The sequence below is a fragment of the Oryx dammah genome, unplaced genomic scaffold, assembly GCF_014754425.2.
Source record: "Oryx dammah isolate SB20612 unplaced genomic scaffold, SCBI_Odam_1.1 HiC_scaffold_5, whole genome shotgun sequence".
NCBI lineage: Eukaryota > Metazoa > Chordata > Mammalia > Artiodactyla > Bovidae > Oryx > Oryx dammah.
Window position 1 is genome coordinate 63,582,670 of NW_024070189.1, and position 18,056 is coordinate 63,600,725.

The 18,056-nt window shown below is 44.6% G+C and overlaps 1 protein-coding gene across 8 annotated transcripts in view; it reads right to left on the reverse strand.

Annotated features, from left to right (window-relative positions):
• The window catches only part of PCBD2 (pterin-4 alpha-carbinolamine dehydratase 2), a 43,572-nt gene that overhangs the window by 25,093 nt on the left and 423 nt on the right, over nt 1-18,056 (reverse strand). Inside the window, exons 1-3 of one of the 8 annotated variants that reach the window (XM_040240067.1) lie at nt 17,745-18,030; nt 17,028-17,084; nt 14,842-14,973 (exon numbers count right to left, since the gene is read on the reverse strand). In XM_040240067.1, the coding sequence (XP_040096001.1) occupies nt 14,842-14,973; nt 17,028-17,039 (144 nt within the window). In that variant the 5' untranslated portion in view covers nt 17,040-17,084; nt 17,745-18,030. Of the gene's footprint in view, nt 1-14,841; nt 14,974-15,341; nt 16,867-17,027; nt 17,085-17,744; nt 18,031-18,056 lie in introns of those variants that run through there. The other 7 variants (XM_040240071.1, XR_005721049.1, XM_040240068.1 and 4 more) reach the window with 7 other exon arrangements.

Genomic DNA, 18,056 nt, shown 5'->3' on the forward strand with positions numbered 1-18,056 from the left:
TTTTCTATTTAAAGCTTACAGTTTTAAACAAATAAGATGGAAGAGACTCATTTTCAAGCTTACATAACAGAATCATAGATGAAGACATTTAGAATTACAATGGCCCTCTCTTCTACACATCTGTATCCATAGCTGAATGGTCAGAAAGCTGGCATCTCTCAATGCAGAAGTGTATCTTATCTGTGCAGAGTTCTAATTTGCAAAGTTAAGTTTTTAGAGGCTCTCTGCAGACCTTCTATCTGAATGTGACTTTCTCCTCCAGGTAGAAGATGACCCCCAATCTACAACTGTCTCAGGACAAATAACTGGTCAATCAACTAATGCTTTCAGGACAGGGCATGCAGAACCATGTGGCAATTTACAGGTCAAATTCCTATCAGTAGCTGCCTACCCTTTCCTTTAAAATATGCAAGAAAATATTGCCTCTTTGAAGCCCTCCAAAATAAACACCATTTCTTAAATACAACAAAGAAACAGACTCCATTTTGAACAGCTGAGCTGTTCATTTGAAGGTCTAGAATGTTCCTAAATAGAACAGCATCCATATCTTGAATTATTCCACAGTCCTTCAAAACACAGACTTGGGTTAGAAAAGAGCTGTGGCCTTAGAGTAAGTAGGAAGCCAGGCCTTGGAAGGATGGCTCACTGCTGCTTCCTCTGTGAGTCTGAGCAGCTTCCTTCCTACCACTCCTAAACTGGGCTTCCTAATACCCAAACTCACAAGGCTGCTGGGAAGCTTCAATGAAACCACCTACGTTATTTCCCAGGTCACCCAACAATGAGCTACTAATGCCTAGAAAACGCTCACTGGTTCGTAAAATACTTTGTGACTCTCCAAACTGTCAGAAAGAAAACTGACTTGGCTGCATTTCAGGTAAATAATGCTTTTAGAATTACCTATCAATATTAAGAATGACCTCAAAGTAACATTTTTATATCAAAAAATGTTTACATTAAAAATGTATCAAATTTTTAAAGCTTTCTATCTGGAAGACCACCAAGTTATGATTTTAAAAAAAAAGAAAGAAAGAAAAGAAAATCGGCCAAGAGGGCTGAACCAGTGGCTACAGAAAAGGAAAGGGATCTGAGATTAAAAGAACTGTCTGGAAACATAAATGAGTGCCTAATTGATAACAGGTAAAAGGCCTGCGGCAGTGTGACATCTGTAGAGTCTTGGAAGAACCTGCCATGGTCCCTCAGGACACCAAGATTTATAAAAGTCTGGGTGTGTGTGGCTGAACTGTGGAGCCAAAATATCAAGTAAGTGCCAACCCCAGCCATTCCTTATTGGAGGTGATTTACTAGAGATGCCACAAGTGGCCTGTTTCCTTCTCCAACACTTTTAAACTGCCTGCAGAACAAAGGCACAAATCAGTGCTGTTCTGCTGGGAAGGGCGCCATGGCCCTAAAGCGCATCCCATCATACACAGCAACTTAGGAGCCAGTAAGTTGGTCACCGTTCAGAAACATCTGTGTCTAGGAGTAAGGAATGAGAAGGAAAAGTCCCTGGTGAGAGTTTTAGGTAATAACCTGTAGGAAACAAAAAGATAAAAACACTATGTTCCCCTGAGGCTAAGGGCACTGACCAGGGTCACCTATATGAGCCCAATCGAGGGGCTTTGTGGATTCAAAATACCTAGACGATATGGGGAGGGCACTGTAGGAGAGGTTCACAAGCGCAACCCAAGCCTTGGCCCTCAAGGTACTCACATGTTAGACGCACAGAGACAAAGCTAAGTCGTCGCAGTCCTGTTACATGATCTAAGCTGCACTTACATCCTAATTCTGCCACTGGTTCTCTGTCAGCTGCACCCCTAGGCCTCATTTGCTTCATCCCTTCCAGTGCTAATGTTCACAGGTTGAATATCAAACAAGGCTGAAAGAAAACCACAAACAAATAAGATCATGCAAGGGCTGAATTACAAACAGAAAGAACAGAGAAGAGACTAACATTTGTGGCTACAAAGACTTATCTAAGGCACGTGAGCTCCACTTCCTCTCCAGGCTGGCCTGCACCCCCCACCCTACCTGAATCATCCTTCCAATGGCCACGGATGACTCCAGGCTGCTTCATCTGTGATCATCTTTTAGAACTCACCTTACCTGGAGTGTCGGCAGAGCTGATTCCACTCTCCCTTTTAAAACACCGTCTTCCTTTGGATTCTGTGCACAACACTGGCCTGTCTTCCTGTTTCACTGTAAAGTCTTTCTCGGTGGGCTGCCAGCACCTCCTCTTCTATCTAGCCCCTTAATGGACGAGCTCCTCACACTGCAGCTTCTGCCTGGGTGACCTCATCTATTACATTCGCTTGGCTTCACACACATCTATGTCTCCCTGGTTACCTACAACACAGACATAACGCTACCTTCTTGGAGGTGATGGAGGGGTGTCTCACAGCAACTCACACGCAACAATATCCAAACCAGAACCCTTGATCCCCGCACCCAAATCCTGTTCCTTTGCCACACCTACCCAACTCAGTAAATGTCATTTCTGACCACTCACTTCCTGAGGTCCTGAACCTGAAAGTCGTTCTTAACATCCCCTGCTCTTCTTCCTCACCACCCATCACCATTCCTCCCTACTCAGGGAAACTTGGGTTTTCTCCTGATATTTTTATGCCCTGCAAGAGTTGTGTGTGGCATCACTGGTCTCTGCTCACGTAAAGAACTGACAGCAGCTCCAGCCTCCAAACCTTTCTGCTTCCCTCCATCACTCCCCAGTCCACAATCTCCTGCTGTGTCCACCTAGCGACGATGTCCCACCTGGACAAATGCAACAGCCTCCTTACTGTTCCCCTGGTGTGACTCTTGCCACCTTCTGCCTCCACTTCATCCTCTAAGTCCCACACAGTCTGCCCACTTTCCATTACGCTGCACCCTCACCCTTCCTGTCCTCTTCCTGTCACCTTTCTGTGCGGCCATGGTGTCCTATGTACATGAATGTCTTGGCTGACGCTCTAAGAACATCGATGATGCCAAAGAGATGCAAACACCAGGTTCTTACTAGACTGTGTTCCAAAGTCATCATCCAGTTTTTAACAGTAGTAAGGAAGAATGGTTACACTGGCGAATTTGAAATCACTGATGATCACAGAGCTGGGGAAATCGTTGTTAACCTCATGGACAGGTTAAACAAGTGTGGAGTCATCAGTCCCAGTTTTGATGTGAAGCTCAAAGACCTATAAATATGGCAGACTGCCCATCTGGTTTCCTTATGCTGACAACCTCAGCTGTCATCATAAGAAGCAAAACAAAAACAAAGGAAAGAAAGTTCTGACATTCTTTTCCTAGGGATGCAATATACACGTGCAAATAAAATACCAAATGGACAAAGGAATAAAAAGAAAAAGAAAATGCATCAGCTTATTGGTTCCTTAAAGAGGTCTTCTCTGACAAATCTCCTCCAGCTGAATTCGGGTTTCCCATTTTTCTCTCCCACATTTTTCTCTCTCTTTTCTGCAGGAGAGGTGGTATCCACACCAACAAACTGATGCAGGGATTGCCGAGCTCAAACCCCAACTCCACTGTGGGGCCTTGGACAAGTTCCTTAATCTAAACTTTCATATCCTTATCTGTAAAATGAGTCAAATATTCTCTGTGAAGATAGGGATTTGTGAGGATCAAATGAATACATGTGAAGTCCTCACCACATAGTGCCTGGCCCAAAGTTTGAGTGTTCATTAAGCATTAACTACTAGGATGTTCCTTCACGGCACTTATCACAATGGGCAATTCTATATGCACTATCTTCTTTGATTATGCTCTCTCTCCCCTACTATACTGTAAGCACCACGGAAATGGGGGAAACACCTGCTTTGCTCACCAAGCATCTGTGTCTAGCACAGTGCCTGGCCTACAGTAAGGCCAGAGTAACTGTTTATTAGTGTTGAATGCATAAGATTAAAACCAAAAAAAACCTTTCTCAAAACGTGTAGCATGTGATGAGCTGGGGACAGGATAGGCGTAGGTAAGATGCAGTGTAGGAGGGGGAAGAACAGCTTGAAGCTGCAGGAAAGAAATGAACCGAAACATTCGGGGAGGGAGCTCTAGCTCCACTATGTTCCTGCTACCACGTTCCTCCACTACTGCCCCTACTCCCCTAATCCCTGCTTTCCCCACTTCTTCAGTGAAGGGGATGACTAGGATGACTCAGGCACCTCGCCGTTCTAATCTCTAACAGACTCAAGAGGTAAGGCTAGAGACGGCAGGCGGCTCTGAAGTCCTCTGAGAAGAGGATGTCCTAGAAAACATAACAGGAAGGAACTGGCATTTTCTGAGCAGAGACCAACTTGGTTGCAATGAAGCAGCATGGAAGCCAATGAAGGCCGAGGGCCTAGAAACAAAAAGCCGTCAGCAAAAAGCCACGGCCTCCAGGAGAGTAAGGCGGAGGGGAGGTGCACCCAGACGGGAAGCAGTCAGGTCGGTCCCTGATGACTGGCCGCCAAGGCAACTCTTCAGTTTCACACCTCAGGCTTGAGAGAATGGTGGTCCAGCTGAGACAAACAAACAGGTTTCTTTTAGGAAATTTCCTTGTAGGAAAGACAGAAAGATAAGAGTTTGCTTACAGAGACATTAAACCCGAGGCAGTGCTCAAAGAAGGAGAGAGTGCCACAAGGACCATCCTTACCAGCCTTCAGCCCAGCGCACTGAACCAATCCTAGGGCCCTCACCGCCCCCACATGTCACAGTAAGATGTGCCCTCTTACTCCTCGTCCCTGACCTATGCCACCTGCTGACCCCTCCCCCATAATTCCTGCCCTCTATAAAACCTCTCAGATTTATCAAACCCCTGCCCCCACTCCAGGCGGGCTTCCTGGATTACACCTCTTTCAGCATCTTAGTATTTCATATTTTAGTGCCTGGTTAGCATGGCAATTTAAAAGATCAACTATCCATATCTTATACAAGTCAGATGTTCCACCTCCGCAACAAAACTGGCAACTCTCCTGGGTAGAGACGAAATCAGCTATTTCTTCTGCATCTTCCTCCTTCCCGGCCTGGAACCTAGGCAGTGCCAGTCCTTCAGTGGTCTGGCTGTAGCAAGTCCCAGAGATCTCGCTACACTCACTGATCCTGCCATAGACAGGCCCTCTGGCTCTCAGTGGGGAGACCAGGTGGCATCCAGCCCCGACCGGGCCTGCTCCGGGCACATGGTGCACATCCGTGGACATCCAAGGACAAGGCATTTCAAGCCAGTCTGATGAATGATACAGCAGAAGGCCACAATCCTGCCCTACTAGCTGAGAGCACAGGAGCAAAGTGATTCATTAGTAGCATTTGCTATTTTGATAAAACTGATTTTAACAATACAATTAAACTATGCAAATAAATGTAAAGCTCTCCTTTAAATCATTTTCCATAACCTCCGATTGCTCAACAGTGATATCTGGGTTGCTCCCACACAAGTACAGCTTTGTTTGTTCTAGCTGGTGAACAGTCCCTTTCTCAGGGAAGTATTGTCAAACCCATTTAAGGCAGAAAAGTAATCCAACAGGCAATCCTTGGAAAACAAGGAAAACACAGAAGAAATAAAAAAATAAAAACAAAACACCTTTCTGTACCAGAGTAGGATCTAAAAACATTGCTAAGGGAGCCAGAGATGAGTCCCTGGTAACTATGGAGCAACCCTAAGTGACCACGGCCAGGACACGATCTCAGTCTGGGTCAGTGTCCTGTAAAATCCAGGAGACTAATTCTAGTGAGTTAGTCAGAATAGCTCAATCCAGCCTGGGTCAGAAGGGCAGTGTGATAGCAATAAATTACCTGCGAGACAGGGGAGAGGGTGTATCGCTTTGTTTATAAAGGTTACACAGAAAAGAGCACAGCATGTAGAGCTCAGAGCCAGGGGGAGCTCAGAGGGACCATGTGCCTCCTGAGGTCGGAGGAGCGCTGGGCAGCACCCGGCCACAGAAGCCTGAGTGCGGGACTGCATCAGGAGCCCAAGGTCTGTGTTTCAGAACAGCTGGAGGCAAGCTTCTGTGTCTTGGCTCTAATGCACCAAAACTCTACTGACCAAACTCTTGCTATGCAAACCTAAACACTACTGATAATGGCTGCACTGAAGCAATGGGCTGGCATAGCAAAGAAAAACAGAAAAGAATAAGACCAAAATATTTTTAAGTGATTACTTAAGGTCTCCTTTAAATTATTTTCCATAATTATCGAGCCAGCAGTCTATTGTTATTAATTCATATTCAGCCTATTTAAGCGGTACCAGCAACGCAGGCTGAAATCAAATGCCTCGGTAATTTCCTAACTTTCGAGTGTTATTTTCTTGTCAGTTAAATTTAAAGCAGCCCATTTGTGACCACATTATACCAAGTTAATCTCATCTAAAGTGCTTCTCAAACCCTAACAGCTACACTAAGGTTTTATACTAATGAAAGCAATTTACATAAATGAAATTTATGTCAATGCATTTCATGACAAATTTTTTATTTTATAATAATTATAGTACTTATATGATAACATCTGTTGATATTCACAGTCTAAACCTGGCAAAGATTTAAACCCACAACATTCTCCATGCATCATGTACATTATCTGTGAAAAGCAATAAAAAAAGCAATGAATGCATTAATCATACCAATATCATCTGCAAAGCATAAATCTGAAATGCCTTTCACGTCAGCTCAGGCTGCTTTTTATTTTTTACACACCTGATTTTACGCCATCTGTAAAAGGGCAAGACAAAGACTTTTGAGGAAATTATATTTCTTGGCTGTTTGACTTCTATAAAATACTCAGGCAAAGTTGTGTAAACAGAAGATTTACTAGACGACTAAGAAAAAACGATGCAGTTAAAAGTCCATTTTTATTAAAGGACGGTGTAATGACCACAGCATTTTCACACTGCAGTGTGGTGTCATATTTGCATTTTTTACACCTGTTTTACATTTCCCCTCGTCTATCTATCACATGTGTTTTTACAAATACACATCAGGCCTAAACCTATTCTATGACATAAACAGCAGAAGCAAGACTCTGAATGACAACATTTTAGGCTCTAATTTCCCTATCTTGATGGACATCAAACCAACATCCCAGCCACCACCCAACAACATCAGCATGTCGTTCCCAGGACTCCCCAGGGCTCCAGGAACAACTTCAAAGTGAAAACCAACATGAATGCACCACACAGATATTCTTACTAGCTTCTTAAATTTTAGGTAAGTTTACAAAAATGCTTACCAAAAAAGGTTACATAAATGTGTGCATCTCTATTCTCTACTCCAGTGATAACTATGAACACTTTCTCAGGGTTCTAGGTGGCTAACAAAGCCCATCTGTGGGCACATGTTATGAGCAAGCTACTGGTGTGATACTCAGACAAGTTTTCACTTTACCTGGCTCCTGGACACACAGATACTAGTCTAAACTTTAAAAGCAAAATGATACCTTCTAACCTCCATGGTGCTGAAGCCTCAGGAACATTCTCACTGAAGTGTTTCTCTACCTTCACCAGGCAGTGAACAACCACTTTCCAGAGTGCTCAGATGTGACATTTATATTACAGCATTACTGACTCATAGCTTTGATGCGCACGAAGATGTGGTACACAACAATGAACAATAAAACCTGAACTAATTATTTCACAAGGACAGCGCCTGAGACCTCCACCCACGTCCTTTGAGGACCGTTAAGATTTTCATTAACAGTTGTCTGTCTTCTGCTATCAACAAGCCTTTGACTTCACTAACTGTTTCAAAATGTTAACCATAAGCCTATTATCAAATTCCTCAATAAAACATCTTTACAAAGTAAGTCAGCAACAGTAACTTTCAACTGTTTTACAGCAGGAGCTCCGGGCACAGGAATAGAAACCATTTTACAAACCCCAAACTCACATATGGCGCTACTGCAGCTAGACACACAGAAACCTCCCCCACTGCCGCGGCTGCCACAGCCGAGGCCATTCTGAAGGCCTCTCACCACCCCAGTGCCTGAAATCTTTTAATGGCAACAGTTACATTAACCAAAATGTGATGAACAAGATATAGCACGAATAGAGCTTGGACCCTGCCCTGCGAGAGATACTCTACTTGGACCAGCTATTAGACTGAACCGTGTACTAACAAAAGAGCCATTTTTGTAAGTTAAAGCTGGCTGAGCATCAGCCAGTTCCTAAGAGTCCCTCTAACAAAATCGAATGCCCTGCAGGCAGGCCCACCTAATAAAGCCTAGACAAAGTATAGGAGCTCCTCTAGGAATGCAGAGAACTACAGTTCTTTCTCACAAAGCTCATGAATCAAAAGTGCGCTCCATCACCAAGTACAGACTCTGTATCTCCTGCACCCAGAACTCTTCATTCACTCAAAAGGTACCAAACTAGGTCAGCTGCCCCACCCCCACTCTTTATCTATTCCTGATACAAGTTTGTTTCTGGGCTGAACAACAGAGGTCCAGTATCCAAGAGTGAGAAATCGGATAGCCTTCCCCCGTGGCGGCGGGGAGGCCTCTGATGCTGCCGGGACCACCTGGCTCCTGCCCTGGAGGGCTCCACCTGCTGGCATCTTGGGTAGCTGGTGCCTGGGTTCCAAAGCTTCACCTTCGGCACCTGCTTCCAAAGCATAAAAAAAATGTCCTCTGATTTTGTAAGCTTCCCACTTGTCCCCACATGACAGTGCCTAATAAAATGCATCTTTCTGGAAGGCTCACACCCACATTTCTAACTGACATTTTGTTCTTTCAATGCAGTCACCCTGCAGTTGCCAAACACCTCAGAATACGTTTACATGTCACTTAGAGACCTCTCCCTCCTTATGTCTACACGAAGAGAAAGAAAAGCAAAACTCCTTTACAAATGCTGACCCCACCCTGAGTCTAAGCACTCCAAATGTCGAAACTTCCTGCCTCAGCCTTGGCACTGCTGTGCTCAGAAAACTCATGGAGTCTCACCATTGCCTTTGCATCGCCACTGAGGAAAGACAGCAGGCTGACGGCAACTAAAACCCACGGCCACTTCCTCCACCTATGCCATGAGGATCCCTCGGGAATTTTCACATGTATAATCACTAAGTATCTGCACTGATCTGAGCTACCAAATGCACGTGAACTATTTGGAACTAACCACATCTTGGAATAAAATGTCTGAAAGGAAAAAAAAAATCTTTTTTATAGTAAAACCTAGTATAACCCAAAGCATTGGGAAGTAGGTTTTTCATCCAGGGTAAATGAAAATCTTTCTAAAATGTGTGGTTCAAATTCTACAGGAATAAAATAAACGAATTCTAAAGCAAACTTAGGATACTGTTTCATGTATACCCACCACATAAACAAAGCATTTAAAAACTGTAACACCCAACAAAGGTAATCTCACTTCTGAAAGATTTATTGTAAGTAAAATGACAAGACTATGTAAAGAACTGAAAAATGTTCACACCCTACTTAGCGAACAAAACAGAACATTTTTTCCCTATATATTCAGCAAAGACCAAATATATATCTATATGCTAACACCCAGTGTGGAGTGAAGCCTTTTAAGGGAGATGCGGGTCGTCAGCTCTACCCACAAGTCCCTCCAGGGTATAAAGTCAAGGCCTGGAGAGGTGCTGTCACATGGGGCACAGCGGGCCTCTCATAACTCTGCCAAGGGCAGGGCTGCAGTGAGGGAGACATGGGCTTAGCAAGGTGTACACATGCGTGTGGAAATGCCTGCTCACAATAAAGAAATTACAAGCCCACGGGGCTAGAGTGGACATCTTGTCATATCCATTTGGCATACATGGGGAGCTGTACCTAGAAAATAAATGTGTAGACTCAGACAATGGGTAAGTGTATTTTAAAAGTTGATAAACATCACTTAACTGCCCTGCAAAGGGGATGCAATAATTGACACTCCGATCTCTTCACTCTCCATCCCTCACATCACAGTTGCACTTCCCTCCTCACCAGCTTAGACTCCAAGGTCCAATATTTTGACCCCTTATCTGCACATGTCCTTAGTTTCTTTGCCCCCTATTCCGCCACTGCACTCTTCTAGCAAAAGTTCAGAGCTTGTTAGAAGTTCATGCAACCCAACAACAAAAAACAAACAACCTATTCAATAAATAGGCAGAAGATCCAAATAGACATTTCTCCAAAAAAGACCTACAGACGGCCAAGAGGCACAGGAAAAGACGCACAGCGTCACTGATCACTAGAGAAATGCAAACGCAAACTACGATGAGGTGCCGCCTCACAGCAGCCAGCACGGCCGCCACGAGCACAGCCACAAAGAAACGCAGAAGAGCGCGTGCAGAAACGGGAGCCCTGCGGGGGGACGTAAACTGGCAAAGCCACTGTGAAAAACAGTTTGGAGGCTCCTTAAAAAAACTAAAAACAGAGTTGCCATACGATCCGACAGTCCCCCTCCTTAAGCATATATCTGGACAGAAAGATACATGCACCCTACTTTCACTGCAGCACTATTCACAACAGCCAAGACATGGGCATGGCCTAAATGCCCATCAACAGGTGCAGGAATAAGGAAGACGCAGTGTATATAGAAATGGACTACTACTCAGCCATAAAAAGAACGGAGTGACACCACGTGCAGCAACATGGACGGACCTAGAGACCATACTAAGTGAAGTACATCAGGAGGAGAGAGAGAAATATCACATGCTGTCACTTATATGTGGGATCTAAAAGACAACACAAATCTACCCACAAAACAGAGAGACTCACAGACATAAAGAACAGATCTGCTGACGGGCAGGGATGGACCAGGAGTCTGAAATTAGTAGGCACAAACCATTATATAGAGGGTGGGTAAACAGCAAGGTCCTACTATACAGCACAGGAAATTATACCATGATAAACCATAATAGAAAAGATATGAAAAATAATGTGTATATAGACAAATAAAACTGAATCACTGAACAGTAAGAATTAATACAACATTGTAAATCAACTGTACTTCAATAAAAGAAATTAATTAAAAAAAAAAAAAAACTTCAGCCTTCATTAAGCCCAACCCAGCACCTTCTCCAAGCCTGTGTAAAAACACACAGGATCTTCACCTTAAATGTTTGCCCATAAATCTCCAGTGACACTGAGAACTGCTCAGCAACCAACCACATTGCACTAGCTCCTTCACTGTCTTAGTCTCTAAGAGGACTGTTTCTTGCCTATTTTCCTATTTCCCCAGATCTCCAACACCCCTCCCTCCCACCCTGACTCATTCTCAGTTGATGACTTCACTTTAAAAAAATAGAAGCCATCAAAAGAGAAAACCACCTCTTCTTCCCAGGACAAACGCAGCAACCTACCTGCACCTGTACACGTACACTCAGCATTCCTTCCTATCACAACGGACACGCGCACCTGCACCTCCACCTGCTCGTTCCAGCCCATCCCAGCCACGATGGTGTGTTCACAATTACCCTTTCTGGAGGCTCCCTGTTATCTCCAGCCTGAACTCTGATCTCTTATCTCCAGCTGCTGACTGACATTGTCACTTAGGTGACTAGTATCTCAAACCTGACATGTCCAACACAGGGATTCTTAATTCCCTACCCTGATCTCTGCCCCACTTTCCTCAGCCAAGAAAATGACACCACCCTTTACCCTACAGCTAGAGCCAGAGCCTTGGGATCATCCTTGACCCTCTCCTTCTCCCCACATCCAATCTGATAGTCTGGATTGTCCTACCTTCAAAATAAATGAGAAATCCTTCATTTCTCTCCACATTCCACTGCTATTGCCATGGTCTCCCACCTTCTCTTGCCTAGCCTATTACATGGCAACTTCCACACTCTGCCTGCTGCCACTCTTGCCCTTCCACCATCTGCTCATAGCGGAACAGCCAGGGTGAGCTCTTTAGAACATAACCCAAACCATGGCACTTCTCTGCCTGCAATTCTCCAAGAGCTGTCTTTCACAGGATTAAACTCAAACTCCTTGTCAAGATCACTGTCTTTCACAGGATTAAACTCAAACTCCTTGTCAAGATCACAAAGTTCCTGTGCTTGGCCCCTCCCTCTCTTTAACCCCTTCTCCCTTCTGTCCCCTCCAGAACGCTGGCCTCCTGGCTCTTCCATGACCATGCCAAGATCCCTGCTGCTCTAGGAATCTGGTCCCTGCTGTCTCTTTACCCGCAGCGCTCGTTCTCCAGCTCCTCACGTGCTGAACTCCCTTGTATTACTCAGGCCTCAGAATCCCCTCCCCAGGCCCCTCCATCATAAACAGTGAGCTCACCTCTTCACCCCTCTCCATCCAATATCCTGCTTTACTCTCCCTCTTGACTTATCACTACCTAAAATTACACTACCTAGTCATTTGTTTATTGCTCTAACTTCTCCACTAGAATGGGAGCTACATGCACTTAGAATATTGTCTGGCACAGGGGAGGTGCTTAATAAATATTCGTTAATGAGTATTACCTTTGCAATAAAAATTAAACTACTTTTTAGAAATTTAAATGCGTGTGCAATTGTCACATTATGAATAAACTATACATGTGGAGAAAGACTACAAGAGGATAGAAAAAAAGATGGAAATAGTTGCAATGGGAAATTTTTTTTTTATTTATACAACCCTATTTTAATGTTTTATAGCATTGCTTTATAGTTTAAAATGTACCTTTTCTGTATTGAAAAATAAGTGAAAGAAAAGTGAGGATCTAACAGGGCCAGAGGGTCACCACCCTAAACATTAGTTGTGAAAAAGACAAAATCAGCCTGGCAGCTGCCTGGACTATGATCGCCTAAGCCTCTAAGTTGCTAGAAGCCTTCCTGGCACTCACATCTAGGCCATGGTGTTGAAAATCAACATCCAGACAGGGTTGCCCTGTGACCATGAAAGATGAGAACAAAAATAAAACCATTCCTGTAACAATGACTGTAATCATGACAATAACAGAGTGTAATACAGAGAATCACGGACACCACGCCACAGTATCTCAACACAGACAAAACATAAACACTGTCCAAATCACAAAATACCAAACACCCACCCCACCCCCAGGCTAATGAGAGACTGCTGCTGCTTTACCAATTTCAGCTTTGGTCCCACTGTAGTCCATTCTCCCTACAGATAACATTTATTAAAATAGTGAGTCATAGAAGAACCCATTTTCTGACAGCATCCAACCCAGATCTAAGCCCTGATCCTTAAAGACTCCAAAATCACTAGCACCAGCCCAAACTCTGTGATAAATTTTTCCCTACACCATCCTCCTGAGATGCCCCACAGCCCCCCGTAGAGGGTAAGTGCTCTCCCTCACTGCAACAAGCAACAGCCCAACTCGTTCAGCTATGGCCATGTTCCTGGTGGGCTCTGGGTGGTGGGCGCTGACACTTGTCATGACATCAGCTGCCATTGCAGGTGCTACTCCTGCAAGTCCCAGAAGCCTGGCTGGAAAACTGACCCCAGGACATAATCTCAGGGCTGGTTCTCTGAGTATGTGTCCTGATATCAGCTGATCTTCTTAACACCTGCCTCTTCTCCTAACAGGTGAGTGAAGGTAGGGTAAAAAAAAAGTCAAGTTAACCAAATGTCCTGGTGAATAATATTACTGTTAATCAAGGATGCCCTGCACAGCTTCCAAAGGTACCCTGAGCACAAGGTTAAGAGTGGGGCTGGACGACTGACTCATGGACAGAGCCTTAGGCAACACTACTCAAGTACTTTAAGCCACATGTTCAAGCCCAATAAATTAGCCCAGGCTTAAAGAAGTCAGGCTGTACACATGTAAGAATTTTAATAAGCTTGGAAAATGCTACCTAGAGCTTATGCACAAGCTTCCTGTACCAATGGGATTCCCTGCCACCAGCCACAGAGTGCTAAGCCCCTGACAAGAGCCATCGAGCACGTGGGGCAGCAGGGACAAGAAGCCAGCTTGGTCCAGGCTTCCTCAGGAGTGGGAGACACAGCAGAAGGCTGGCAGCCAGATGGATGGAGAGCAAATGGGCGTGCAGCACAGTGGAGCCAACGGCATTTACTAGGAAAACATGTCGAAAGTTTCTTTGGTGGAAATCTGGTCCTCACACACCCTTCCAGAAACTAGCAAACACTGTAATCAATGTCTGCATTTATCCAATGCTTGTTTGTACCCAGAACTGTGTTAGGTACAATAGACAGTTATTTGAGCAAACATGGTCTCTGCCTTCTAGATGCTGACACCTAATATAAATAAAAACAATAAATCTGTCCAGAGGATTACCAAACTAACTGAACAAACATGGAACAGTCTAAAGCATGGACCTTATATAAATGCAGTGGAGTAAGAACTGAAGGGTAAGTCATGGGAGATGACTCTCTAAACGAGGTGGGGCCCTATGGAACAGTTCCCCTGTTAAGGCTCAATCTTCAAGGTGGGGGCCAGCTTTCAAGAAAAGTTACAAGGGCTGGCTATTGGACTTGGAGAAAATGAACCTATCAGAGAAGAGGGTTCAGCCTGGGGAATGATTTAGAGACAGAAATGCAACTATCAGGAGAAAGAAAACCTGACAACCATACAAGAAAACTAGGGGAAATCAGTCAAGCAGGTGTATGTTTCTCAACCATTTTCCTCATGCCCCCTTGTGATAAATATAAAAAGCTGACACCCCATTAATGCTATTTAAAATTTGAAAAGGAATTAAATATCCTAACCAACACCAAATCAGAGCAACAGTGGTTTCAGAATTTGACTTTTCCAAATCACACAAATCATCCCCTTCCCCTAAAGCTGAGAATCACCCAGTTGGGTGGCAGTAACTGTCAACAAGGAAAGAGTAATTATCAATGAATTATTTAGGAAGAAAAGATTTAGATCTTGGATCCACAGGGCACCAGACACCAGTACTAAATAGAGTTACAGTCTAAGGTGACCAAAAAAAAAACATGGCACAAGCAAAAATATGTACTAATTACCTGATTAAAATTTTTGAAAGAGAACTCTTTGTAGATGGCATCTCTCTCACTTAATTCCAACCATCCTGCTGCTTTAAGGTCAAGTATCATCTGGCTCCTCTCCTCTGCAGTCAACTGGTGGGTACCTGCTGACTATGAAAAGAACATATTTAATACCTGAAATATAGAGGCTTGGTTAAATTCAAATACATGTACAGCTCTTTACTTATGTAGAGATACAGAAAAAAGTGTTAAGGACAACGATTTCTAACCATCTCCGATTCTTCTGTTCTCAAAATACAAAGTTCTCAAAAGAGATAAAAACAAGACTAGCTCTGTACAAAATAAGTTGCCTCCATGGTATGTGGGCTTATCACCCCTTACAAACGCCTCTAACTTTACAATTCAGCTTTCCTGGTTTCTTACAGATAAAGTTGAGATTGACCATTTGGACATCTTGCCAAAGATCATAACCAATGGCCAACATTCCAGGACTTAGGAAACCGAGGTAACACACTCACCCAAGGAAACACTGCAAGTCCAGCAGCAGAACCAGGATTAGCACTCAGGACTCTCAACTCCTGGTCCACTCTCTTTGGATGGCCCCATATCACCTCAGCAGCCTTCAGTCCTTACTCACATAGGTCTCAACTATCTGAGTTCATCATCCCCTTTCAATTCTAGTTAAGACCGATCAATCCTCAGAGAGGAAAAAACAAATGCACATTTACAGGGGATTTTGTAAAATAACTTCTGGGCGCTCATACACCCTCTGGGCTATAGGTTAAAAAGCCCTTGCTTTAGTGGAGTGAGTTTTCTCAGAAGCGTCAGTAAGACAAACTCCCTCAACCATCTGGCCATAGCACTGCCCACTTGGAAGCACTTGTGCACAACTGTCCACCTTGTTCCTATTCATCCTGCTGAGGACACTCCCAAACCCAGAGTTCTGTTAGCTAACAGGCCCACACTTGCCATGCTACTTGTTTTTTAACTGAAAGAACTCCAAGCAGCATGACAGAAGAAAAGAACACCCTAGGAGAAGCCAGAAGAGGTATGTTCTCATTCTGGCATAACTGCCCACCAGTACCTCCTGTCTTACCCGTACGCTGGGCTACTACCTGCTCAGGTGAGGGAGGGATTGGCCCCAGAAAGAATGAACTAACTTAAGGGTTCCTTATCAAAGGGCAACCAGAGGCTGAGCTGAATACTCTGCCGCGAAACTTCAACTCATTCCCACTTCAGAAATCCTAAAACCCTTTATCAGTGTAATGAAGAAGGCAAAGTAAGTAAACTTATAGAAAATTTGCAAAAAGGGAAAAAGGATGCTAATGAGCCAACCTTCTAGTTTCTCTTCCTTGCTTAGTCAGCTACCCTTCCTTACAATTAACAGGAGATAATGAGAATGCCTCTTAAATAAAAACGTTTAAAGGCTTGTTATCAAAAACCACATACTTTCATTAGCTTTTTAATGACAGCTATGAAAAATTTCACAGAAGACCTATTACAGGAAATTACCTAAAATTTTTAAACATTTAAATATTTTAATTCAACTAAGACTATTTTGCCAAGGAAACAGAATTATTGAATAGCTGCAAAGAAAACTATTAACTATGCTGTAGGTTATGCAGCAGTCACTGGGAGTCTGTGGAGCATACTCTGAGCTGTTTTCCTCCTCCCTAAACCTCCACATCTCCAGTGAGGTCCATGAACTGTGCTCACTACTGGTGTCTACCTAGGAACAGGAACCAAGTACAGAACTGTAAAATGGAGTCACTTCACCCGTATAACATAAACAGTCCCCTTAAGGACACACACTCCACAGAACCCTTTGTGGTGGACTTAATTTTCTTTCTGTGGGAGCTATGCAGAGAGACAGGGAAAGCATAGGATTTGGAGAGCAATCTTCAATCCAAGCCTAGCTTTGTTACTTTCAGCTGTGGATGCTGAGTAAATCTTAGCCTCTCTGAATTGCAATGTTTTAGAGTGCGGATGTTACAACATAGACCTGCCAAGATTTTTACAAGGCTTAAAGAATCTTAAGTGTGGAGGCACCCAGCATAGAGCCTGGCACGTGGCAGCCACTCCAAACGCACCTGTTTATTCACTCCTCCCCAATGCCACAACTGTACTCGATCACCAGTGCCCCAGATAGAAGTATGCCTTAGGACACGCCTAGGTGACAGTAAGCACTCAACTTGTGTTCTCACCTTAAAGGCCATGAAGCAGAATGCTTATCTTCTCCATCATCGAGTCACATTTTTTTTCTATTAAAAAAAAATTCAAACTGCCAAATGGGCTCTAACAAGCAATTTAAGAAAATGAAACGGTGAGTTTAATACAACATATTCCCACTAGGTGGTGCTGCATGTTAAAACTTTCAAGTCAATTTACCCCCAATATGTTAATTTATAAAACGGGGAAACGCACCCGGCGCCTCTAGGTATTTAAAAAAAAAAAAAAAATCAGTGTGCAACTCAAAAGATAATTAGCAAATACTCCAAAAAATTAACACCAAGACAAAGGAGTTAATTCAACGCTCAGGGCCCCGTTTACAGAGAGCGAGAGACGGTGCCTGCTCTCACCGACCGGACAATCTAAACGACCCGACAAGCAGCTTTAGTCACATCACGAGTGAAAAATTTTCACAACTGCTTTGCATACTTTTTTTTTTTTACACCTAAGTCGTGGTGGTTTGCTTTCCGGTTGGCAATTTCGGAGACTACGACGAAATTCTAAGCCAAGAAAAAAACTGGAAGATGCTACGGTCACCCCTGTCTCAGACCAGCGCGTCGGCAGGTGCCGGGTGCCCACATGTGGCTACCCGAAGTCCGGGCCCACTTCGGGGCCTGCCGGGGTCCCTTCACCCCTCGGCCGGCATGGCTGGGCCTCGCCCTCCTCCCGCACCGCGGGCCCTCGGCACTCACCATGGCCGCGAGGCTCTGGCTCCTGCCTCTCAGTGCCGCGAACCAGCGCCGCGTCGCCCCCCGCGTCCCCAGCGCCGCCGCCATAGCCTCGCGCCCAGGGCTGCCCGGCGCGCTGCCTGCCCACCGCCCGCCGCCCCGGAGCCAGGGGCAGTGGGGGAAGCTCCCACCTGCAGCCTAGACCGTCCCGCAAAGCCCTGCCCGGCCGCGCAGGCCCAGACGCGGACCGGCCCCGGAAGGTCTCCAGGAGCTTCGATGGCGGGCAACTCCGCAGGCCCCCGCAGGCCCCCGCAGGCCCCCGCAGGCCCCCGCAGG